This window comes from Malaclemys terrapin, chromosome 2, assembly GCF_027887155.1.
Source record: "Malaclemys terrapin pileata isolate rMalTer1 chromosome 2, rMalTer1.hap1, whole genome shotgun sequence".
Classification (NCBI taxonomy): Eukaryota; Metazoa; Chordata; order Testudines; family Emydidae; genus Malaclemys; species Malaclemys terrapin.
The window spans coordinates 174,071,257-174,096,892 of NC_071506.1; the positions used below are offsets into that span (position 1 = coordinate 174,071,257).

A 25,636-nucleotide genomic window follows, 5' to 3' on the forward strand; every position below is an offset into this window, starting at 1 on the left:
CTGCTACAGGCAGGGTCCTCTGTACCCACGGAGGAGGGACAAAATTTGTCCTTCTATAATTTACATAGCCTTTTTGCTGCGATTCCTTTTTCCTTCCTACACCGTTGGCATGGATGCTCAGTTTACAGAAAAAGGTCACCTCATACCCAAAATGTTTAATGTTTATGCAGAGTCATTCTGACAATTGTGCAAAATGAAATGTAGAGTTTCAGCACCAGAGTCTGTATATTAATCCCCAACAGAATTTCAAGGTATTTTGTTTAATATTGCTGATTTCCACTGAAATCTCTTTTGAAACTCTAGTAGCAACTCATTAATATCCCTGTGGAGAGCAAAATGAAAACCATAAAAGCAACAGAATAATGCCACCAGACGTAAATTGTTTAACACATTTCTGAGCATATTCATCTCTCTAGTGCACATGGGATGCTACTCATTCCTTATTACCTGTTGTCCTTTTGGTCCTTGTAATCCAGTCAGTCCAATGACACCTTTTGGTCCCCTTGGGCCCTGAAAGAGTAAAAACCAAAGTCTGTTTGTCTCTTTTATAACTGGTTTGGATAAGACTTTTCAGATATCAGTTGAGCATAAGGAAGCACATTTTGATCAATTTAATTTCAGATAGTTGGAGATCTGAAACTTTGAATCACTACAGTTTTAATTGTCCCTGGAATTCCTTTCCCTTGTCTAAGGCCACTGCTATCTGCATCACTTAATTACAGAAACTATTCCCTACAGTTGTTTTGTGGAGAAAGGCTGGCTTGCATTTGTGTTGCAGATTTCCCTTAAAAGTGCACTGAAAAAATCTTTTTTTTTACCCTGCAAAAGCTGAATTCCAGTTTCTGTGTTTCTTCTGCATCAGTAAAGAACAAAACTAACAGCAAAAGCAGGATGAGAGTGACATTGAAGTCTTCACAATTATTCTAGTAACAATTAGGGATCTTATACAACTTGTTACATTAATTTTTAAAAGCTTCTCCATTCATTGTCTCCGTTTCTATGCAGCCCACAAAATCCTGACCTACCTTTTGCCTAGATTATTCTTTCTACGGACTATGGAGCCTGGGATCCTGAACCCAAACCTACACTCTGAAACCATCAATAGCTTTTGAAACTTTTGAAAAATTCTTATATCTGAATCCATAAACTAAATAAAATTGGTAGGGAGTTACAATTTGATCACAATAGACAGTCAGCATGACACTAAGGTTCTAGGACTTTGTTATTACATCATTTTGGAGAAGTCCTATAGAATTTAATAAGAAATAATTTTGCAGAGTTCTTTGTATCACCCTATAGAATTTAAACAGTGTATTGTGTCCCTGCTATAGAATGTTATAGGATGAGCCAAAAAACCTATAGAAAGGATATACTTCTCTAGTAAATGCTATAGCTTTGAAAGTAATTTCTTTAATACCCTACTGATTTCATCCCTTAATAAATTCTGTAGGGCTTTTCTATAGGGAGTAAACACTTATCAGACCTGGTTACAGATCTAAAATATGGAACTAAATTGAATTAAGTCAAATGTTAGGTATAAATATGATAAAATTTATGTACCAAAATGGATGATGCATCTTTTAACTTCCATTGAAAAAAGTGTTTATTTCTACAGTAAACTGTAACACTCTGTCTAGTTTTACTCAGACTTACATTCTCCCATTTGACATTTATGAACTTTGAGAATTTGTCAGGCTTTGTATCAATTTTGTATGATTCCAAATGCTGAAACATTAATGAGCTCATTTCCATACTTAAAACTGACTTAAAACCTTAGAACATAATGCTTACAGGAAAGCCTGGTAGACCGGGCCTGCCGTCTGGCCCCTGTAAAACGCAAAAAACACACAAGTACATATTATAGACTTGTAAAACGGATTATGCAGTTTCTACGTATCTACTAGTTTGTGAACATTAACTATTTTTGAACTGTATTCACATGCAAAATACTTCATTAAGGTGGTGTTAAGGTTGCAGACACGCAGCACTACACTGTGCTCTCCCCAGAGCATTAGAGATTAATTCTCAAATGTTGGAAAACCCAGGAAATGCAGAGAGTTTAGGTGACATTTCCCTCACAGCACAGCCACATAATATCTTAACTCTACCCCCTCCGTCCTAAGGACATCACGGTACTTTACTCCTTCTTCAGCCTCTGCCAGCCAGCAGCAAATAGCTCATGGATCAGTGGTGTTGCACAGAGAACAGAGAGGGCCCATTGCACTATGAATAGGAGACCTGATTTGGATTTGCGCTCAGCACAGAGGAAATGACAGATTTGTTGAGGGAAGTAAGGTACTGTTACCATCCCAGTTCCTCTTGCCATCCCCAGGGGGTCAAATTTAAAGCTGGATGGCTGTGCTGTGTGTGAAGAGTCATCTGTATTGTCTTTTTAGTCATGGTGAGCTTGGCAGTCTACTACTCCCCCTGTTGGCTCTCCTTCCTTTTTAGGGAAAGGTCTAAGGCCTGGCTGTCCACTACAGGTAGCCACAGAGATTCTTGGGTGGGAAGCCCAAGGTTCTCCTTCTCTCTGCAACCCTGACAGTGATGCAGTATGACCCACCAGATCCCCAGCATGCCTCCTCCAGACCTGTAATTGAAATATAACATGATATGCATTATATACACTACCTAGAATGCATTTTTGCTGCACAATATGGAAGATGCAAGTTACACAGCAGCTAGAATCTACTGTTGTGAGAAATGCTGGACTGCACAAAGAGCTGCTGCCAAAATTACAGGGGCCACTGGACGGGGCGAGTGGAAAAAGGCTAGGAGAGCACAAATGACAGGTTGCAGAGAAGTGGCTAACAAAGTCTGAAACAGAACTTTCCAGAATCTCAGAAAGGATTCAGCCTTAATCTGCCTCAGGGGTGGAAAGAAGTTTATCCCTTGCTTCAATTAAATAAAACCATCTGTGTTCAAAACAAGAGTTAAACATTTACTTTGGTAACAGGAGCTATCAACACACGCAATGAAAATAATAAAAGATACAGTTTGTTCATGTCAGATACATTGTTCTAACGGGATACTCTGAGCATCTGGCATTTCTTGCCCCATTTGGGGAGGTTTAGCCTCCAAGCCTCTTATACTCACCGCCCATAAGGTTTATAAAAGTGAGCCACTCAAATCCATAAGGCACATGGGCCCAATTCTACTCTCATATGCATCCATACAGCTCCCACAAAGTCAATAGAAATTGAATGTGCTGTCTTGACTTCTCCTCTGAACCAGTTTTTTTTAAATTAAAAAGCAAAAAACAAAACAAGCAAAAAAAAAAAACCCACCCCCACCCCAGCACAGCCTTCTTCCTCAAATGTGGCTTTTGGGACAACTAGTAAGCGTTTCTTAAGTGATTTCCAGTCATTAGTCACATGATACTTAGTTATCAAGGGGGGCGGGACCTGCAGGGAATAGCAATGAGCAAATCCAAAAATGTAACCTTAAATCAAGTCTGCTTTGTTTTGTATAAAAGCAGTGGTGCAAAGAAGCCTGAGCACACTGGTGAATCTAGCTGTTGGAGCTTGGAATCAGTACAGAGAGACATCCAAAATTTCAGATGTTTAACTGAACTCTCCTGAACTCCTGGCTGAAAAAAACAAGCCCAAAATCTTGTATCAATAGTTGTCTCATAAGATTTCCATCTCTTTCAGTCACAGCTAGAAATGCCATGAGAACAGCCTCATTTGCAGTAGTTCAGGATTTCTGGTTCAAGCCTCAGGCAGAAAGGAACAAAATCTTATCAGAACACATTTCAGGACCCTAAAATCAAACTAACAAGCAAACAAAATGTCTGGTCCTAGAAATAGATGCAACCCCAAAAAGATGGGCTTTTATTTTTTTTTTGCACCAGTTCTCCTCTTCCAGTTAGGTAGACATCTGTCGTTCAGGGTCAGAGTTTGGCCCATCTCTAATTCCTTTCTTTATAATACATTTTACACAAATGTAGGGAAGTTAATTTACCAACACAGGATCCATTTCTGTTCTCAGAACACGTCTCTACATGTCCCACAGAAGTCAGTTAGAAGTGTATGAATGCGTGTGTGTGTGTCTAAAGAACAGGGAAGTGGGCTTTGGAAAGAGAGGCAATGAAGTATGAAACAAATCCTTGCATTTAACAAAGCAGAATATACTCACTGGAGGCCCAAGCAGTCCTTTAATTCCAGTAAAATTAGAAATTCCATCCGTATCATTGAGTAGTAGCTAAAAAATAAGGACAAAGAACAGGGTATCTCAAATATTAAATTGGTTCTCTGGGCTAGACACATTTCTAGAAATGCACAGACAGCTTACAACATCCTATTATAACTGTGGAGATAGAGAATGTAGACCAGGCTATTGGGAACATTCTTTGCTTTTTCCTTTTGTGTCGTGCATTTGGAATACCGCTACTTCGCATTTTTATTACACCTTATATGTAATGATCTCAGAGTGCTTTACAAACATTGAAGAACTGAGTATCATTATGTCCCCGTGAGGTCGGAATCCCCACGTTACAGATGAGGAAACAGACACAGAAGGGTTGTGACTTGAGATCATCTTTTCTCTATAGAACGAAGATTAAAATAAGTGCTTTAGACCCCATGCTTCAGTGCTGAGTGGGTGTTGGAGTCTGAGGCTATGGCTACACTTGCATATGTAGAATGCCAGGAATTAAACCAGCCCTCAGAGACACCAGCAGGGAAAGCGCTGCCACGTGTTCATGCTATCAGCTGCAAGCGCAGTGGAGTGGCCACATTAGCAGCTCTTGCAATGCCACAGAGAGCAGTGCAGTGTGGTAGCTATCCCAGTGTGCAAGTGGCTGCAGCGTGCTTTTCAAATGGGGGTGTGGAGTGTGACAGGGAGTGTGTTGTGTGTATGTGGGGGGAGAGACAGGAGCGTAGCTAGGAGGAGAGCAGGGGGAGCGGCCGCTCCCCCACTGAGCACATTCTCCAAAAGTGGCACCTTGGGCATCCACTCCACGGGTGCCCCGGTCCCCGCCCCACCCAGCTCACCTCCACCTCCGCTCCGCCTCCTCCCCTGAGCGTGCCGCCATGTTCTGCTTCTCCCCCTGGCTCCCAGCGCTTGGGCCACAAAACAGCTGATTTGCACGGAAAGCCTGGGAGGGAGGGGGGAGGAGGAGGAACGTGGTGCGCTGGGGAAGAGGCGGGGCCAGGGCGGGAATTTGGGGAGGGGTCCAATAGGGGCAGGGAGGGGGTGGAGTTGGGACGGAGCCTGGTGAGGGGTGCTCAAGGAGGACAGCTGTGGCTGGAGGCGGGGAGTGACTAGAGATGCCGAGCGGCCAGGCTGGCAGGGGAGGCGTGGAGGAAGGACGTGAGGACCCCCTGGCTCCCAGCTTGCCTGCCCGCCCGCCGACCAGACGCAGCCCCGGCCGGCTGTGCAGGCAGGGCTCGGGGGCGTGCTGGGGGGCGGGCAGCCTGAGGCGGGAGAGCCAAGGCTGGGGCCCTGCGGGCAGCCCAGAGCCTCAGAGCAACTGGAGCCTTAACCCCGAGAGCCTTGGTCCTGCCTCTGCCCGCTGCCGCCCAGCCCCTGAGCTCTCCCTTTCCCGCCCCCTCGCCCCTGCTTCAGGGCCAGCGGCCACTGCCCCCGAAACCCCGCTGCTGAGCCTCCCTGTCCACCGCATCCATCCATCCCCCGCCCTCTGTCCCCCAACAGACCTGGCCCCCAGCTGCCGAGCCCTCCTGCTCCCTGCAGCAAGACCTGTCCCCTCCCCTGGCTCTGTCTGTCTCTTTCCCCCATTCATCTTGTTGCTTATTGTCAGGATCTTAACGGGAAGCAATTACGTTGCTATGGAGAGAGGTGTCTGCAAGGGACCCGTCACTTGTGGCTTGAGTGCTAGCCAGTGAAGTCAGACGCCAGAAACGTCTGTCCTTGGGAGGAGTGATGCAAACCTCCCCACCCCCGGGCCCTCCTTGGAAAACCTCTCTCCACAATCTTCCCGATGGACTCACTTCTTCCTCAAACTCCCTCCCCCAGCATCTCTGCCCCCTGTAGCCCTCTCCCCCATAAACCTTCCAAAATCTCCTCCCTCTTCCCAATCCTGTAACCTCACCTCTGTAATCTCCTCTCTCCCAAAAGACCCCCCCAACATCCCCCCAGAATATCCCACCTCCAGGACATTCCCCTTCTCTGGAATCTTCTGATCCTTGCCTCACGCAGAAATTACCCAGGGATTACCCTCCCAAGAGTCAACCCTGGAACCCTCCCCCTTCCCCAATATCTCTTCTAAAACCCTAGACCCCTCCTCTCTGCAGCAGTCCTTCTTTGGAGACCCCCCCACCCAACACTTTCAGCACAGTGCCCTATCAGAACAGGACTGCCACTCTCCCATGCCCTCTTCCCCTACCAGACGCCCACTCCAGATCTCTCCTGATGCCCCTGGGATCTCCCTCTCTCTCATATCCTCACTGGACTCCCCTTGCCCCAAACTTCAGATCTTCAGAATCTATTTGTCATCCTCTACATCAGTGGTTCCCAAACTTCAACAACCTGTGAACCCCTTTCACTAAAAAGTCAAGTCTCGTGAACCCCCTCTTAAAAATGAATATTTCCAGTGATTTTCTCCTTTACCTGAGTATAAATTATAAAAGCAGTGATCTTGGAAATATAACATTTGTTTTTGTGACATGCTTATTACACACTATTTATTATTAATCATTACAGTATTTTTATTATGTTATGAAAGCGGCAACACTCTTCCAAGATCTCACTTTCGTAGCTCGTATCACTTTGAATAAGCCTGTTATAAGACAAGGCTCCTATGTTTCATCAAGGAGTATCAGATTTGAAACAGCATGAAGGTATCTAAGAAGCCAACTCAAAGAGTTCCTCCTACACAAGCATTCAGGTCTTGAGCAGTCCAGGCAAACAACTCACGTTACAACAAAGCTTAAACTTGTTCTTCATAATAATTTTAAAAATAATACAAGCTGCCTATTTAATTTTAAAAACAGCAAAAATATCTACCTCCCTTTCCATTTCTTATAAGGGGTCTTGAAATTTAAATCTCCTCAGTGTGATAGATATGTTTGCTTTGATCTGCTTAGCTCTTGGAAGTCCAGGGACTCCGGGCTGCTGGCCTCATGCTGCCCGGGGTCCCTAGAGACAGCTCTGTCCGCCATTAGGGAATTTTTTCCCGAGAACCCCCTGTAACATTTTGCGAACTCCCAGGGGTTCATGAACCCCAGTTTGGGAACCACTGCTCTACATCAAACTTGGGCAACAGTTGTTATCCTTCTAAAGTAGTGAACTGAACTGTTTGCGTGTCTGGGGGTGTTTATGCATGGCAGGGTGTGTGGGTGACAGATGTACTGTGTGTCAGTGTGTGTGTTTGGGGGAGCGCATCAGTGTCCACGCTCTGTGTGTCAAAGTGTATGTGCTTCTGAGTGTTATTTGGATGTGTTGCTGTGTGTATTTGGGGATGTCTGTGGAAATGTTTACGTTTCTACGCAGGACAAAAAAGCGCCGACAAAAGAACGCCGACGAAAGAGCACATTCCAATACAGGTACCTCCAAATAATTTTTGAGCGGTGTCATTTTCTTCTGGAAAAGCTTCGCAGCCTCCTTGCAAGTGCGGAGCTAGTGCTCCGGGCTTCTCCTTCATTCATTTATAACCCAACCTGCCTGGTGATGTCATCAGCATAGCCAGATCCAATCCAGCCCCCTGTTTAGCAGGAATCTTGACTTGTTCTCACTTCTCAGGAACAAATGACACATCAGTGGGACTTGCTTTTTTTGTGCAGGAAAGCCCCTGGTACCAGGCCATAGCTTCCATCACATAATCAAATACGGTAGAAATGTCCTCTGTATACTTGTAACATTTACCACTACAGCATTAGTCAGTCTTGTAACACGTGAATCCCTTGCAAGAGCCAAGAGGCCCACATTTTTAAAAACATTTTGTCTTCTCCCTTTTGTCGGTGCTTTTTTTTAATCTGTTGACATGTATACTCACTCACCCAGGCATCCACACAAGCACGCGTACTCATAAGAATTGTTTCCTGCAGTGTAAACAAATGCTGAACCCTTTGGATAATTTCAAATAGTTCAGTCTGTTTGATTACTTCTTAGTGTGTGGATTGTTTTCGCTTCTCCTCTATTTTTGAATAAAGTGGCACCTTTTCAACAAATCATTTAACGCTTTGCTGACCAAATTCGACGGGCGTCAAATTCATAGAGCTGTGAAATTGACCTGGCTGCCCTGTGGACAGTTTTTTAAATAATTCACATTTTAAAAACAATCGTATATTGTTCATATTTATTTTATTTGTTTCTGATAAGGGATGGATAAGCGCACTCAGAAGAAGAAACTATCCGGGTGGGACAGAAAGAAGATGAAGGAAGATGCAAATCAAGTAAAAGAATCGTCAAATTATGTGAAGTTGGAGGCCTACTTTTCATTTGATACGCCCATGACGTCTTTTGCACCAGAGGTGGAACATTCTGAAGACTTGCTACCTACCTTCAGCCCAGGAGCTGGAGACGGTGCCCCGGCCGTTGCGGCTTCACCAGAGGTAAAACCCTCTGAAGATTTGCTAGTACCTAACTTCAACCTAGGAGCTGGTTACAGCATCCGGGCTGCTGCGGCTGCACCGGTAGTGGAAGTGGAGTCCTCAGAAGACCTGATTACTTCAGCAGACTATCATGCAGAGGACAAGAATGACACAGTAAGACTCCGTGCTATCGTTGACACACATAGGGAATACCCAACAGATCCACACTTGTTTTGTGACACACCTGTAACACCTGATCTAGTACGTGCTCTGCTTGAGTTAGGCCCTTGTCAGCCAGGACGTAAAGATAATTTTGACAATTTTCTAAAAGATGAAGCTGGACATCATTTCAGTGCAACTTGGTACAAACAAAAACAAGTGAAAAGTGTTCGTACAATCGACCAGCACTGGCTGGTTTACTCACCAAGAGCAAACGCTATGATTTGTTTTGCTTGTTGGCTTTTTGCAAATCGGTCGGATGCTTGGAGTGATCCAAAACCTGGTTGCAAGAAATTTGCTAAAGGTATGCACAAAATTGAAAAACATGAAAAAAGTCACAAAAAAGCAGAGAAGGAACTTTTCCTTACCAAATTCCATTTGTTCAATGATAGAAGACCAGCCAAGACTGTTCTAACAGTGGAAAGGAAAGAGATAGAAAAAATAGGATGATTTTACGACGTATTATAGATGCAGTTCTCTTTTTGGGAATTCAGGGATTGGCATTCCGCAGTCATCGCGAGTATCGAGGTTTAGGTTCCCCAAGTACAAATGAAGGCAATTTTTTGGACCTTATTAAGCTGTTGGCTAAAAATGATACATTACTGGAACAACATTTATTACTGCGTGATCGAAATGCAACATATCTCAGTCCTGACATACAGTCCTTATCAGCCAAGCTTCTATCGAAGATAGTAGCTGAAATCAAAGTAGCTAAGTACTTTGCCGTAATTGTTGACTCTACTATTGATATCAGCAGAACTGATCAATTTTCTTTATTCTTACGATATGTAACAGTAAACGGTGATGCAGTGGAACAATTTATACAATTCAGCAAATTACCTGGAGCAAGTGCTGAAGATTTTTTCAACATTCTTCTTTCAGCAATCAAAAATTTGGGGCTGTCAATAACTATGTGTTACGGTCAGTCTTACGATGGAGCAAGCACCATGTTGGGTGAAATATCAGGTCTCCAAACTAGGATACGGGAAATTGCTCCAAATGCACTCTTTACGCACTGCTGTGCACATAATTTTAATTTAATTCTGATTGATGCATTAAGCTACAATATTCAAACTCGGTTGTTTTTTGGAACTCTAGAAAGTCTGTATACTTTTTTTCTGGCAGTTTACCTCATCTTTCAATACTAAAAGAAGAACAATGCAATCTTATTGACTCTTTCGCATTAACTCTAAAGAAACTTTGTGATACCAGATGGGCGTCTAGAAAGTCAGCAGTGCAGGCAGTCTTGCAAAATTTACCAGCACTAGTAATTGCCCTGCAAAGAATTGTGGATGGTGAGATAAAAAAACTGTACTCCTAAACAGCTCACTGAGGCAAAGGGTATTCTGGCAACACTCGATACTTACGAATTCTTAGTTCTTCTTATATTCTGGAGTAAAGTGCTAGAGAAGGCTTTCCATTTATCCACATATTTACAGAAAAGTAGTCTAGATCTGGTAACCGCTTCTCATTTGATTCAGATTTTTGAAAATGATATGAAAAACATTCAAAGTGAATTTGAATCTGAATTCAAACAGATTGAGAATGAAGCAACCGAGTTGGCTCGAAAATGTGATATTACTACGGAATATAAGCAGCACAGAATACGTAAGAGAAAAAGATTCCATGAGGAAATTGCAGAGGATGAAGAAGGAATATTTGATGCCCGAGAGAAATTCATAGTTGAATCCTACTTAGTGTCCTTAGATTCTGTTATAAATAGCACGAGTAAAAGATTTGAGCATTTTAAAAATGTGGCTGTCAAATTTAGTGGTTTAGATCCAATGCATTTTGACAATGCGGATAATGTGAACAAAATAGAATTTTTGACAGACATGTACTCAGATGTGATCGACAGTCAAACTGAAATTGTGGAAGAGTTTCTTTCATTTAAAGACATGTACAAAGAGATAATGAGCACTAGTGGTAGGGTAAAGTCAAGTGTCGACAAGAAACTTACCATCCACAGTGTACTGAAATTCATGATCGCCAATGATATGTGTTCCATTTATCCTAAACCTTTCGAGATTGTACCACATTTTTCTGACCTCCCCAATAAGTAGCGCAGTTGCGGAACAATCCTTTAGCTGACTCAAACTTATAAAGTCCTACCTGCGCTCTACAATGGGTGAAGATAGATTGTCTGGATTAGCTTTGCTCTCCATTGAAAGACAATTGGCTACTGAAGTAGATTATAATAAAGTAATAGATAACTTTGCTAGAATGAAGCTTAGACGAAAGAGGCTGTTGTAGTTGCTTCATAGATTATCATATTGTTTTGATCTTATCTTTGAAATGTAAAATAAGTAAATAACACGTTTTTATTATGTTTTGATTTTATATACAATATAAATAGATGTCATACTGTTAAACTGTTTTTATATTTTAAATGCAAAATAACACACGTACTTGTAAAACAATATCATTCTTGTGTTTTTATTTTAAGTACAAAATAAATATGTATAATGAATTTAAAAGTATGTAATTAGTAATTTGATATGTCGAGTGGCGCCTTTTTTTATGTGTTCGCTCCCCCTGATGTTAGAACCTGGCTATGCCACTGGGGAGAGACTGTGTGTTTTGGGGGGCAGAGAGTGTGTCAGCATGCTGTCTTGTACGTTCAGACAGGGGGAAGGGGGAACCCCTGACATCAGCCCCCACCCTCCGCCTCTCTCTCTCACACACATGCAGCACTGCCTCTGCAGCAGCAGCATTCCACAGTAATGTTTTGCTTTGTGTCCCGGAGCAGATAAACATGCCGGCTGTCAGAACCGGAGCTTTGAAAGGGGATATCCACATGCCTGCCGCCAAGTTCAAAACAATGCCAGAGTGGCCACTTGACTTCAAGGGATTATGGGATGTTTCTGGAGGCCAATCACAGCACAGTAATGCAACACGTCATCCATACTGACACCCCAGTGCTTCAGCCAGGGCACAGCAAGCTCTATGCTTTTCATGGGGGTGGATTACCAGGGGAGCTCCAGCCGTGGAGTCCACGTGACTTGCCAGTGTGGACACCTGAGGAGTTAGGGTGCCTGGGGCTGATTTAATGCACTCTAACTTGCAAGTGTAGCCAAGCCCTTACTGTGCACAACTCATTGCAGGATTCAGGCTCTAATGACATTGTGTTCCTATTTCATTTTGGTTTTGGACAGCTTCTTTACGGATTGAAATTATTTTTCCCATATTGTATAATGCAGTCATACATTACAGTACAGCATGATGGTGACAGCTTGGTTTTGTAAACTATCCATATATGCCTTTTACATAGAAGAAACCCTATTACTCATCCTTATTCAGTTTTTCCCGATTGCTTCATTTCTTTCCCTTTCTTCCTGATAGTCCCACTTGCTTTAAAAAACATATCCCTCCTTTGATCTCAAATGTCTTCACGCAGACTTTAACTTGTCCAATTTGTTTTCTGATTTGTATATCATTCTTTCATCTAAGCAAGCAAGGCTATCCACTCTAGACTCAGATTGTGTATGTTGTAAAACACATCCTGTATAATACCAGCACTTGAACTCCAAACCACCAACCTTTGCTATACCGGCTACAGACACAGTGTTTTGAAAATTGCTGTTTGCAAGTGGGTGTGTCAGAAAAGGAATAGCAGAAGAAAAATGTCCTTCAACCTTCACATCAGGGAACATTTATAGCCACTGAGCTCTGATACATACAATGAATTGGGTACACTCCAGATTCACTTCCCTCCAAGTGTGATGCAGCCTCCTAAAGGATGTTGTTCTTTGATAGATGCTGCTACCTGCCTCCTTTTAATTCATACACCACAATATGTGCAAAGATGGGTGCCAATAATTAGGAGTTGAAATTTGTATTTATGCACCTGGAAACCTATTTGAGGTCCATGTGTCAGCACTCTGCCCCTGAAGAGAGCAGCATCAGACCCCTGTGCAGCTTGCTGTAGCCTGGCTCCCAGTGTAGCAGAATCACATTGGTTCCACTGTATTCCAGGCTCTGTGTTCCCCCAGACGGGACAAGATGTGTGCTAATTACTTCAATTACAGTAATAAAAGCATTCTGCTGTTGCACTTGTTCTGCCATAACTTCAGTTGGTGGCAGAATTCCAGGAGCCTGAGCTTACACAATCCTTTTGAATTACTCAGTATTTAACCATTCACTTTGGGTCTGATCTAGAGACTATTGAAGTCAATGGAAAAACTCCCATTGATTTCAACCTGTTTTGATCCAGACAATTTGTGTATAGTGTAAACGATCTGTAGCCTCAATTAGACACTATATGTGTCAGGCAAGCACACGTGTTTTAAGCATACTATAGCAATATGAAAATACAGAGTACAGAGATGCCTATTGTATAGCAGGTTCCTGGTCTCTCCACCCCACACCAAATGTAGTCATTTGCCCTATTTTTTGGGTTGGTTTGTTTGCTTGTTTTGCAAGCAACTTTCACAGTGATAATGCAGCAATGAGACCACTTGCCATTTCATGTCAGCCTTGTGAGACCATATCCTGAGTGCTGCCTAAAACACGGGACTTTCTTTTTTTACTAATATGTTGAAGAAATAACAATATTTGTTAGCTTTACTGCTTAATGGATTCTTGGATTTTAAGTACATTATGTGTGGAGCTTTCAGCTGTTCATCCCATGGGACATTAAAATGCTAGAGGCAGAATTGCCAAAAGAACATAATGCAAAAATCACTTACATTTACTTTATATTTCCTGGATCAGACTCTCTCCATTCCTTCCTCATTAGTTTTTTGGACATTAAATATGATGGATCAATGACAGAAAAAGAGAGTTTGCTGTTCACTTTCCCCCCTATTGGTTTCTCCTGAACTTTACAGGCGGGAGGAGAGGATTTCAGTAAAACATCAATTATAGTTTTACACTGAAAAGACAAATGGTGTAAATGTTCTACCAAAGGACAAGTGTGACTTACTGGCCCTTCAAAATGACCAAAATATAAAAGTTCACAGAGCAGAATAGCCTAAATGATTTACTTCTCACATTTTAGCATTTCATATCAGCAAATTACAACAAACTGGGAGAAAAAAACTCATTTGTATTGGGCTTTGGAGTCACAATGTGTGAATGTCGGGAGGAATTCAGAAGAAAGGAATGTCTGAACAACTGAGACTCTCTTTGGGAGATGATTATTCATTTCTGTTGCTGTAGCTCACCTGGGCTCCAATCACAACAATTTGAGGCCCCATTGTGCTGGGCACTACACAAACACACACGGGTCCTTCTCTGAATTGATTACAACCTAAGGCCCCACTGCTGCAACTGATAGACTGCAGTGACTGAACTGAATGGCGCTCGTGTATTATCAATTTCAAGACCAGAGCCCAATTTCCTTCAGCTATTGTCTACCCAATAATATCTATCTACTACACAAGTAATAAAGTTTAAAATATAGAAAAAGAATATTATTGTGATGTTGTTCTAGCACCATGGTTTAAATTGCCAAACTGACTGACAGAAAGTGGTATGGTGCTGGCATGTCTGCTTGCATTAGGTCTGCTGTGTGTCCAGTGCTACTGATGCTTCAAGAGGTTTTCCTGTGAGGTTGAAATAGCAAAATGCACAGGGGTGCTAGAACTCTCTAGCTAACAAAACCTCTATAGAGCAAAGTTAATGTATAAATATCCATTATATACATATATATAAAAATATACATACATCTTGTATAAATACACCTGCTATTCTCAGATCAAGCCCCACCTGGTCTCTTGCCAACATCAACTTATAGAATCAACCTCTTCCAAACTCACTGTGCCTTCAATGCCTCAAAAAACAAAACAAAAAACAAAAAACAAAAACAACCCCCCCCCCCAGCCAACTAACAGCGGATAGGTTGAGAGCTAAATGGGGATAGTCAGCATTTACTTTGTCTATTTATAATACTAGTTTGTTGCAAATGCATAAACAGCTGAATGCATTTATTTGTCACCCGCTCCCTCACCTTGTATGTTATTTGTCTTCCTAGACTACAAAATCTTTGGGGCAGAAGCTAGGTTTTTGTATATATGTATCTGAACAGCACTTAGCATAATGTAGCCCCAATTGACAGTGGGGTCCCTCGACACTACTGTACTCTATAGTTAAGGTTTTTGATACAGGAGTCCTGGACAATAGAGAGGACACACAATACATTTCCTCGGCAGTAATTAATCACCGTATTAACGTGTGGAGTGTGGCAATTGTGAAGTGTGTGGAGAAGCTGCTTGACCTCCAGCATGCTAACATCGTCGTCATCTGTGTCAGCTTCAGAGATGCTCGGCACGTCACTCACATAAGTGCCTTCCACCCAACGAGCTCATAATCCTTTACAAACATTAACAAACTGAGCCTCAAAATATCCATCTCAGGTGGACATGGTTATCAAATGAAGGCAAGAGATGTTAAACGTCTTGCCTAAGAAGGTCACCCAGAAGCACTGCGGCAGAGCTAGGAAGAGACCTTAGACCTCCTGAGTCTCAGTCCAGGGCCTATACCATCAGATCATCCTTTTACCTGAAGGCTATTAAAAAAGCTGTCAAAAATTAAAGCAGAAACTGGATGAAACACAGAGTATTAATTCCTTCATTCACCCAGGGTTTTTGAGCCACTTTCAAGATAACATGTTCATTCTCGTCCTGCAAAGAAGCCACCCGAACTCCTTTGGGGCTGTGGTCACCATCATTAGGGACCTACTTTCCTCCACAATTGTTATCACGGTCAGAAACCTCACTGCTTTAGTCAATATAAAATGTAAAGTCTGAGTTAGATTTCTGACTTTGTTATTGCCTAGCTCCTATCATGCAGATTCCTCACCTTTGATTACAAGCCTTGGCAGACTGCAGCTAACCACCTGACTTCTCTCAAACAAACAGAATCCTTCAGAGGGTGGAATTACATGGCTCTCCTGAGTGAACAAGTTTCCTGTAGCCATTCACAGCTTCTCCAATTCCCAGTGTCACACCAAATTGACTACACAGACTTTTGTATTCAGTTTGCAATTTGGTTCATCCAAACTTCTAGGCTCCCTTTTTTTCTACTAGTATTATCTATAACCTAAAATCCTGAAATACACTAAGCAAACCCCACTGAAAATGTGTGTGTTGTGAAAGGATGTGCGGCTCTCTGACCACCTTTCACCAGCATGCTCTTTGACACTTGCTGATACTATTCCGCAAAAGGGCTATTTCTTTGGTTTGTATGGTACACCTGGTAGAAAGCATGGTGGAGTCTAGGCACTACTGCAGTTTGATTCCAGGCATTGCTGGAGTCACAGGGTCTGCCTACACTGCAATTAAGACATCCGTGGCTGGCCTGTGCCAGCTGACTCAGACTTGTGGGGCTCAGGCTAAGGGTCTGTTTATGTGGTGTAGACACTAAGGCTCTGGCGGGAGCCCAGGCTCCAGGACCCTGTGAGGTGTGAGGGTCCCAGAGCTCGGGCTGCGGCCCAAGCCCTAACAGCAACATCAAAATTAAATACACCCTTAACCTGATCCCCACGAGTCCAAGTCAGCTGGCATGGGCCAGCCATCAGTGTCTAAATACAGTGTAGACATACCTACAGAGGCCCCATTACTTTATAGTTCCTCTATTCTGTATTCCCTAGTTAATCTTTCTTCATTTTTCATGGCTTCTGCAGAGTCACCTGCACATGCTAAGAGAAGCAAACATTCACTCATTTTACTGCCCTTTTCATCTTTTTGTCATGGCAGGGTCATGGGTGGCCAGACGTAGTAGTCGGAACCAGAGTCCACAGTCACAAGACAGAAGTGGAGTCAGCTGGGTCAGGATAGTGGGAAGTCAAAAGAAGGAGACAAACTAGGGATCAGAACCACGAGTTGGGAACCAGAGTCAGGCCGGGTCAGAATACCAGAGGCTCAGAGGCAGGAGCCAAACTGGAGATCAGGAGCCACAAGTAAGATGCCAGGAGGCAGGCCGCAGGAGGCATACACTCCAAAGCAGGGTGAAATTCAGTTATTCAGATGGCTTCCTGTTCTAGCTGCTGGCTTAAGTAGGGCCAGTGAGCCTGTCAGCCGCTCTGGCACTTTGCCAATCAGACATTGGGGCAGAGCCTAACAGTGGAGCTGGGCTTCCTGGGTCCCAGGTAATCCATTGTCAGCAGGCTGCAGGGTGAAGGGCTGGAGCGTGGCTGTTCCCGTAATCCTACAGGCTGGATTTGAGACACATGGGTCATGACCAAAATTATGATTGGACAAATGTGTGTATGTGGAGGGGGATTAGGTGTAGATATTTATTGCAGATTTTTCCCTTTCAAGACTGTATCTATGAACCGAACATCAATACCAGCACCAGTTGTTCTTCACTGTCATGTAACTCCAGATACATTTTAAGGACAGTAAAGTTCTTAACACTTTACAAAGACACTTACCTGTGGTACTGCCATGATTGGCCCTGGTGGTCCTGGTGGCCCTGGTGGTCCAACAATACTGGCACCATCCTGTCCTGGTTCACCCTATTTCAATAGTAGTATAGATGGAAAGGCCCTTTATTAAACATCAAATTCCCAGTAGAAATTCAATTAGAAAGAAATTGATCCCATCTTACCTTGGATCCTGTGTCACCCTTGTCCCCTTTTTGACCCTGCATGCAATTTAATAAAGGATTGTTAACAATTTACAAGGGAAAGTTGTGACAATACTTTCCCTCCCACCATCAGAGAACAATGTTCATGAAGGGCTTGATCCAAAGCCCAATGAAGTTGATGGAAAGACTCTGGATTGCAATGGGTTTGGATCAGGCCCTAAGTGTATATTGGTTTTGAATGTTTTTAGTCATTTCTACTGCCTTTGACAGTGTACAAGTGTGAGTGAGGGCTGAAAGAACAGAAAGGAAGGAAACAGAGATAGTATTTTTCACATACAGCACTGCATTTTTTTCCTAAGGAAATCCAAGCATGAGATTTATTGAAGGGTTCACAGGTGCGTCTCATGCTGATCTATTATGCATTTTTATGACTATAAAAAATTATATTTTAGCAGAAATCTGATGTATTAAAAAGAGTCAACCAAACCCTTACTTTTTGTTAGAGTTTATACTGCTTTTTCTATTGGTAGTAAAAACATAATACTTTGCAGTTATATTGTACTTGATTTCTATACGTCAGAGTTATTTACAAAGGTGGGTAGCATTTTATAGACAAGGGAGCCAAACCTACAGTTGGTGAAAATCAGCATGGATTTACACCAGCTGGTGTTCCAGCCCAGATAATGTGAGAGACAAAGAGGTTTAAGTGATGTGCCCCAGGTTAAAGAGCGAACTAGTGTCAGAATCAGGTTTACAACCCAGATTTCCTGTTTCCCAGCCCTGTCTTCACTCAACAAGATTAAATATGCCCCTCACACAAATATGTAAATATTTCACTGAATAATAAATTCTATTGAGCTGGGGTGACATTGCTAACAAACTAACATAAGCCAGGAAATTTAGAGTTAATTTACTCAGTTGTTCCTACATTTAACATAGAATGACGCCAGTTCATTACACTTTGTACCACGAGCGCTGCAACTCTCAACAGTGAACACAAAGTGTCACTCATGACCATGTAGAGAAAAGAAACAGGAACTATTGTAATGGCTTAAAGTAAGATGGAGTAGGGATGTGCATGAGGTGCAGGGTTTAGGGCAGGCCAGCTCCTCCTTCAACCTCTGCAACTTCCCTTCCAATGGCCAACTAGCCATCTGGCACTTTCTGCCTCTCTGTAACTCTCTTGTGATGGAAAGCTTCCCAAGGATCCGTAAATCCTCTCCTCGCCGGTAGGCCTGAGCTGGCCGATTGATTCATAATTTGGCGGGTTTTAATTTTCCTTAAAAACACAAAGCAATCAAACCACATTTTTCAACAACTATGGGCAAATGTTCTCTAACATTTCACTTTCACCTGTTGGGTTACTGAGTTAAACACACAAGAGCATTTAAAACCTGTGAGCTTCTATTTTTCTCCTCTTCTAATTTAAAAAATTACACTTTATTCCAGAACATATGCAAACCAAAAAAGCATTCATAGGCCGATATCTTTCCTGCCAAGTTTCAATACAGAGTGAATTAATTGCCAGTTTACAATAGAAATGCTTAACAATATTAGTGCTTGCAGATTTCTCTAGAACCAGGAACTTACCAATACATTTAAAAATGTGTTATACCAAAGAGTCTCCAATTTTTTTCCATAGTGTGGACCATGTCCTACTATACAGATTGCTTTGTGGACACCGCCCTTCCCATTGGTGATAGAATGACATATCTGTTGCAATTACAGTTAATTGTCTACATGGTAACACAACATCAGGAAAGCATCATGTGTATTTTCAAGCTTCTGGTGCCGCTGGATACATGGATGAGAGCCAACACAGTGTAACCAGCCATCCCTCCACAGACAACTAGCATGTGCTCTGGGGGTTACTGGTAGTCGATGGACTATAGTTTGGGAAGAACTGTGCTATGTGATCACACAAAGAAAGAGTATGGTGGTACAACTCACTGCATCTCCAGGACGTCCAGCAACACCGGGAAATCCAGGTTTTCCATCTGCACCTTGCTTACCCTATCAAAACAGAAATACATATTCTATTATTAATTTTACATTCAATGCAGCATCCATGGTATTCTATCAGGTTTGTAGAAAGCTGCTCAGTTATTCCATTGGAAAGGTTTTAAACATCATACAGTAACCAGTCATTTAAAAAAAAAATCAATCAGCTAATAAAACAATTAAGAATTCAGGTAGCACTGTAGTTTTAAAATGTAGTTTTGTTTTTTGAAGGCATTTTTACGCATTTACAGTATAATGCTCAACAAAACTTCTTAAAAGAAAAACAAAGCTGTAAAGATTCTAAATCTGCCAGATGACCCTGGTTGTGGCTGCCATCCTGGATTCTCTACGCTAAATAAGGACTTAGAAGATGATAGTTTATAAATTTTTTCTTTTTCCTTGGTACAGAACCAATAACCTTAATAGTATTGATGTTTCTTGCAGGATGTCTGTAGGCTGCTACCCAGTATACATACTGGGTGCTATGCAGCTGCGTGGTGGTGCTTTATCAGTGAATCATCAACCCTAAGGTTGAGACAGCACAGAGGGTCTTGGGGGACCTCCTCAACAGGGTGAGTTTCACCCATGTGCAGATGAAATGGGTTAGGACTAAGAGGACTAAGGGTTAGGACTAAGAGCTGCTAATTCACTTCTTGTTGGACCAAATGTTCAATAATTTCACCAACTTTTTTTCTTACTCAAGTTTAACTGGGAAAGAAAGACATGATTTTAGTTAACATAATTCACACTGTCAATAGCACAGCATGGCCATGTCACATTTCTTAATATTATTCAGATCTTAACATCTTTTAGGCTATGTTTACACTATGGACCTTAGAGCGGCACAGCTGTGCTGCTGTAAGGTCTCCCGTGTAGCCGCTCTATGCCGGTGGGAGAGAGCTCTCCTGCCGGCATAATTAAACCACCCCCAACGAGCGGTGGTAGCTATGTCGGTGGGATAGCCTCTCCTGCCAACATAGTGCTCTCCACACCAGCACTTTTGTCAGTGAAACTTATGTTGGTAAGGGGTGTGTTTTTTCACATCCTTGACCAACAAAAGTTTTGCCAACAAAAGTGTTAGTGTAGACAAAGCCAAACATTATATCACTCCTAAAACTGGCACTTGTTCGGTAACTACTGTCCTATAGTTTTTTATTTCTCCTTGTCTTACTGGGCACTTGAACACTGAGTTCCTGTAAACAAATTAAAATAAAATAAAATAAAATAAAAATACCCTCCTCCCCTCCCCCCACCACACTTCTTTCATTCCCAATAGGCAAAATTTTAAGGTTCCAGAACTGTACGTTATTCAGCTCTAAGAGGAAGAGTTATCTGCCAAGGTAGTTTTACTATTTACGGACTGAACAGATTGATTCTGATAGCTTATTTTGTACATAGCTTTGTAGTCATCTCATTCACAATAGTTATGGAAATATGCTTTAAAATACTATTTATCACAACTGCATACATCATTCAGTAATAATTACTGGAGGAAGGGCCATAAAGCAGAACACTTTCTTCAACAATAGTTCACACAAGAAAATTAGTTAGATCCTTGCAGAAATCAAAAGAGCTCAAGACATCTTTCCTATACATCAGTACATTGTCTTTAATTAGCATGCTGACAAATGTCTTAATGAAATGTGTTTTTAAGAAATGTATTCTCTGATTGTACAGAAATGGCATCTCCATACAGATTGCTGCACATTCAAAATATGTACAGCAGATGGAATTTATAACAAGCAGCAGCCAATACATTATGCTGTTTTATTAAAACAAGCAGGTGTGCTATGATAAAACTGTGATAAAAGTTCAGCAAATAGAGGGTCAGATTAGTCTTTGCTTTAATCCAGTTTTACACCACTGTAACTCTGTTGATTACACTGGAGTCATACTGGTGTACAACTGGAGTAACTCAATAGTGAATCAGACCCAGAATATTTTAAACATCATAGCATCAGTCAACAGATCACACAATTTACAGACAATGATAATTCAACTCAGGTACTTCAAAACATCCCTGGGAATTGTGTGTATGTGTATAATTAGAATTCTGTCAACGTAATCAACATTTACCATCATTTTAGTGCATAAAGAAAATAACTAAGCAGAAAAAACAATGCATTTGTAAATCAAGTTAAATGAGTTCCCCACCTTTAAACCTGCTATACCTGGTGGACCAGTATCCCCTTTTTCTCCCTGAAATGCAGATACATAGGTCATGTTAAATATCAAAATGCAGTACAACTACAGTGATTAAAAAAAACCTTGCTTGTTTAGAATTAAATAAAGTGCTCTCTTCAGCTCTGCATTACTACAACTTTATGGTGGTGTAACTCCACTTTCCTTACAGAGAGAATGGAAATATGTTGTTTTCAAAAAAGTTACACCAGTTTAAAATAGAAATAATGATTGATGATAATTAGACTTCACTGACTTCTGGTGGAAAAAGAAGTTTTTCATAATAATCAATGATCTCATTATCCATAAAAACAGATTTTGGATACGTACTTATCAGCTGGAAACAGAATACTAGGGTCACTGTGGTAGATGACTGCACCTGTGCTATGAATTGAAGTCACATCATTGATCTGGTATGGATAGCGCTATCTAAAAATATGATGAGTTATGTTGTACTAAACTTATCACTTAGTTGGACATTAAACTCCATGTGATTTCTAGGATTTCTAGAGCCTCTTGTCACTCAGAGTACATGAAAACTGCATTTTGCATCTGATTTCACATGGTAATGAAAATCAGTTTCATCTGTGAAAAGTGGGTGCAAAATCCTACAACTGACTCAGAATGGTGACACTGTACATCCACTTTATATCCACTTTGCACTGGAGTAAATTACTTCATGAGGTGCAAGGCAGTCGAAAAATCAGTCCCTTTCATTATCTGGGCAGGAATCACTCAAGAGCTGTCAACAAAAGGCTTGTTTTAAATAGGGGGGTAATAGTCGATGTGTTAAAATCCATAAAGGGATTCACAGGATTATGCCAGACTGAAAAACAGCAATCCAAGAGAAAATGGCTTATTGTCCATTTCTGCTGGCTACTGAGGGAAAGGTATGCCATGCAAAACTGGTTTGGGAGACCAATATAATAGACATGTGACCACCCATCCATCTAGGCACATCCCATTAGTATCTGAGGCCCAGATCCTCAAAGATATTTAGGTGCCTAACTCCATGGGAATTAGGCACCTAAATACCTTTGAGGATCTAGGCTTGAGTGACTCACATATAAATGAATTTATCCTAACAACATCCTTGTGAGGCAACCAACTATTATCCCCATTTTACAGATGAGGAGGTGAGGCATAGAGAGATTAAGTAACTTGCCCAAGGTCACTCAGGAAATCTGTGGTAGAGCTGGAAATATCTTGTAAATCCCATTCCAGTTCTTTCACCACAGACCATCCTATCTTTCTTCTGTTACTGTGGTTACAAGTGGTGGGTCTTTTGGAAGACAAGAAAGGCAGGTTTTTCTAGAAAGCACAGAGTCACTTCCTGGCACTCAGACACCCACACATTTTGGGAGCTATAACGTGTAACCTTGAGCTAACAAAGGACAAAGAGGGATTGCATTGAGTCAAAACACAAAGGGATAAAACAATGGATTTCTCCTGTCATATTACAGCCAGTCCTTCCAACAAAAATCACCTATTATTGTCCATCTAGTGATATAATTCTAGCGTGTTTGCATTATGATTCCTCTCTTTCCTTATCCAAAAAGTGTAGCTTTATGACATCCTGAACTGGATTTGTTGTGTTTGCTAGTCAAGATAAGCAAGGCTGGATGCTCTGACTGGAGAGTTCAGAGGAAACTCGTGTTCTTTCCTAAGTCCTATTCAGACTGACCTTACAGGGTCTAAGCATGATCTGGCCCTGAATATTCCAATTTGCCGAGGGGGTGAGCACTTGCAGCTTTCTCTGACTTCCATAGGAATTGTATGTGTGCAGCATCTCTGTAATCAGGCTACTTACGCAGGTGCCTAAATATAGACTTAGGTGCCTACCCATAGGCTCTCAAGTTAGAATGTCTTGGCCTTGGTGTTTATTTATTGAGATACTGTACAATATGTACCATATAACTAGGGCCCCTGGCTTTTACTGAAAACCTCCAAAAAATTTGTGGGTTTTGAAAAATTCAGTATTTGGATTTTTCAGCTGCTCAAACTCCCCAGACCTAGCTCCCCCCCTCACTGACTCTCTGCTGGCCTCCTCAGCATGCCTGTGCAGAGGAGAACAACTGCCAGTTGGTGGCTACCTCAGCTGCACAATGGGGGACTGAGATGGGCAGGGGAAAGCTGTGCCCCTGAGAACTGGCCCCTCCTGATCCCAGCCTTTCAGCATGGCCCCAGGACATACAGTCTCGTCCTCTTCCCCCCCCATCTTGCAGGGCACCCCTTTCCACTTATCTCCCTCCCCCTACCAGGAACCCCCTCCCGCCCACCCACTGCCAGTGTATCAGGCAACCCCTCTTCCTCAATAGGCACCTGCTTCCCCAAGATGGCCCCAGTGAGTAACTGGGCTTAGAGAGGAATCCCAGGGCACAGAGTTGGGTCCACTTCACCAGCTGGCCAGAGTCTCCTCCTGTCCCTGGGCTGGGAACAGATCACACCAATCCCTCCATGGACACAGGGAGTGAGCTGAGAAGTGCTGAGACTCTGTGAAAAAGCTGCTGTGAGTCTACATGAGCCAGGACTTTTGGAATTCACACTGAAGACCTTATATCAAGTGTAACTGCTCAGGTCAACAGTAAACTGTTTTGTAAAAAGAAGTTTTTTTGCAATGGGGATATAATGGTTTCATAAACAATAAACTTTTCTCTAAGGGCACGTTTACATGTGCAGCACTGCAGCTGCACCGATACAGCTGTGCTGCTACAGTATGTGTGGTGAAGATGCTCTATGCCGATAGGAGACAGCTCTCCCATCTGTGCACACTAGCGCTTATGTCGGTGTAACTTATGTCGTTCATCGGAGTGGAATATTCACACTCCTGAGTGACATAAATGTTGCCAATATAAGTGGTAGTGTAGACATAGCCTAATTGTTGCTTTCTTTCTGTCCTCCCAACCCCCAATACTAAACCTGATATTTACCTTGAAAATCATGATGTTAATTTTTTGCATTGATTTTCACCCGTTTTTAAATTCTTGAAATAAAAACTGATATATTCCCGGAAAATTAATAAATAAATAAAATTTGGAAATGAAAGGCCTTACAGATAGCATTTAACTATATGTTTAGCTAAACACGCAGGGCAAAATACTGCTCTCACTACTCTCGTGTAAATACTGCTCTCACTACTCTGGAATAACGCCATTAAAGCAAACTCCAAAATTACATCCTTGCTACTGAACGAAAAGTTTGGCCCATGGTATTTAGGACATGTCAATGTTGTCCAAAAAGCATTTTTTTGGTTTGTTTTTTAAAAAGAGAAAGCTTTGGTGCAAAAGAACAAAAGCAAAAGTGACCTGAATTACTCTAAATATGCCAAACCAAAGTGGAAAATGCAAAATACAAAAATATGCTGGCTTTCAAATGTAATTTGTTATATCGGTTACCTTTGGTCCCATTGGCCCACGCTGTCCAGTCTCCCCAACAGGACCCTACAAGGTATTCTGAGTTTACTGATATATCAATATATAATTTCATATTCCATTTTTTCTCAGTAACAAACAAGCTCACAATCACAACCATAGAAAAGTCTTTTAGTAGCTGTATGAACAGAAAGAATTAAAATGCAAAATTTTGGTTTTTAGATATTTTGAAGTCTATCAGCTTAATATTTTCTTGTAATAGGCAGAGTATATAGTGATAGCTAGATTTAAGTTGCCCAAGTGTTTCCATTCTAAGGAGTTGCTTATCAATTTATGTAACTGGCTGAAATTCTGAAGGTAAGTTCTCAGCCTGGGAGCAATGATTTTGAAAAGTTTAAATCAAAATGATGTTGCCATTTTTAAAGATTGGGGAGAATAAAAATAAATACACTTTCCCCATTATAAAACACATCTTTGTAACTTTTCTTTTGAGCAGCCTGAGCCTGGAAGTGGTGTTAGATGGTAAAATGTAAAATTTGGCAGGAAGTGACAGTATTCCCTATCTTGCAGAGGTGACTTTTGGTGTTCTGGTGAAAACTGCTTGCGATTTGTCAACATTATAAACATTTAAAAAAACCTACTTTGTGCCTATGCACTGAATTTTTGTAATACAACTACTTAAACTGCCATCATTTGTTTGTTTTTTCTGTCTGTGAATGCTTAGGGCAGGTCTGCTCTTAAAATACCCCAGCAGCAGTGCATCTGCACCCCAATAGTGTTTCAGTGAAGACACTACCTACGCCAAGGGGAGGGGTTCTCCCATCAGTGTAGGTAATCCACCTC

The 25,636-nt window shown here is 41.8% G+C and overlaps 1 protein-coding gene across 10 annotated transcripts in view; it reads right to left on the reverse strand.

The window, feature by feature from the left end:
- The window catches only part of COL15A1 (collagen type XV alpha 1 chain), a 299,045-nt gene that overhangs the window by 57,954 nt on the left and 215,455 nt on the right, over positions 1–25,636 (reverse strand). For all 10 annotated transcript variants that reach the window (XM_054018685.1, XM_054018687.1, XM_054018686.1 and 7 more), the window contains 8 exons: positions 24,818–24,862; positions 21,396–21,440; positions 19,191–19,253; positions 17,262–17,297; positions 17,086–17,169; positions 4,138–4,203; positions 1,792–1,827; positions 448–510 (listed from right to left, as the gene is read on the reverse strand). In XM_054018685.1, the coding sequence (XP_053874660.1) occupies positions 448–510; positions 1,792–1,827; positions 4,138–4,203; positions 17,086–17,169; positions 17,262–17,297; positions 19,191–19,253; positions 21,396–21,440; positions 24,818–24,862 (438 nt within the window). The remainder of the gene's footprint in view (positions 1–447; positions 511–1,791; positions 1,828–4,137; positions 4,204–17,085; positions 17,170–17,261; positions 17,298–19,190; positions 19,254–21,395; positions 21,441–24,817; positions 24,863–25,636) is intronic.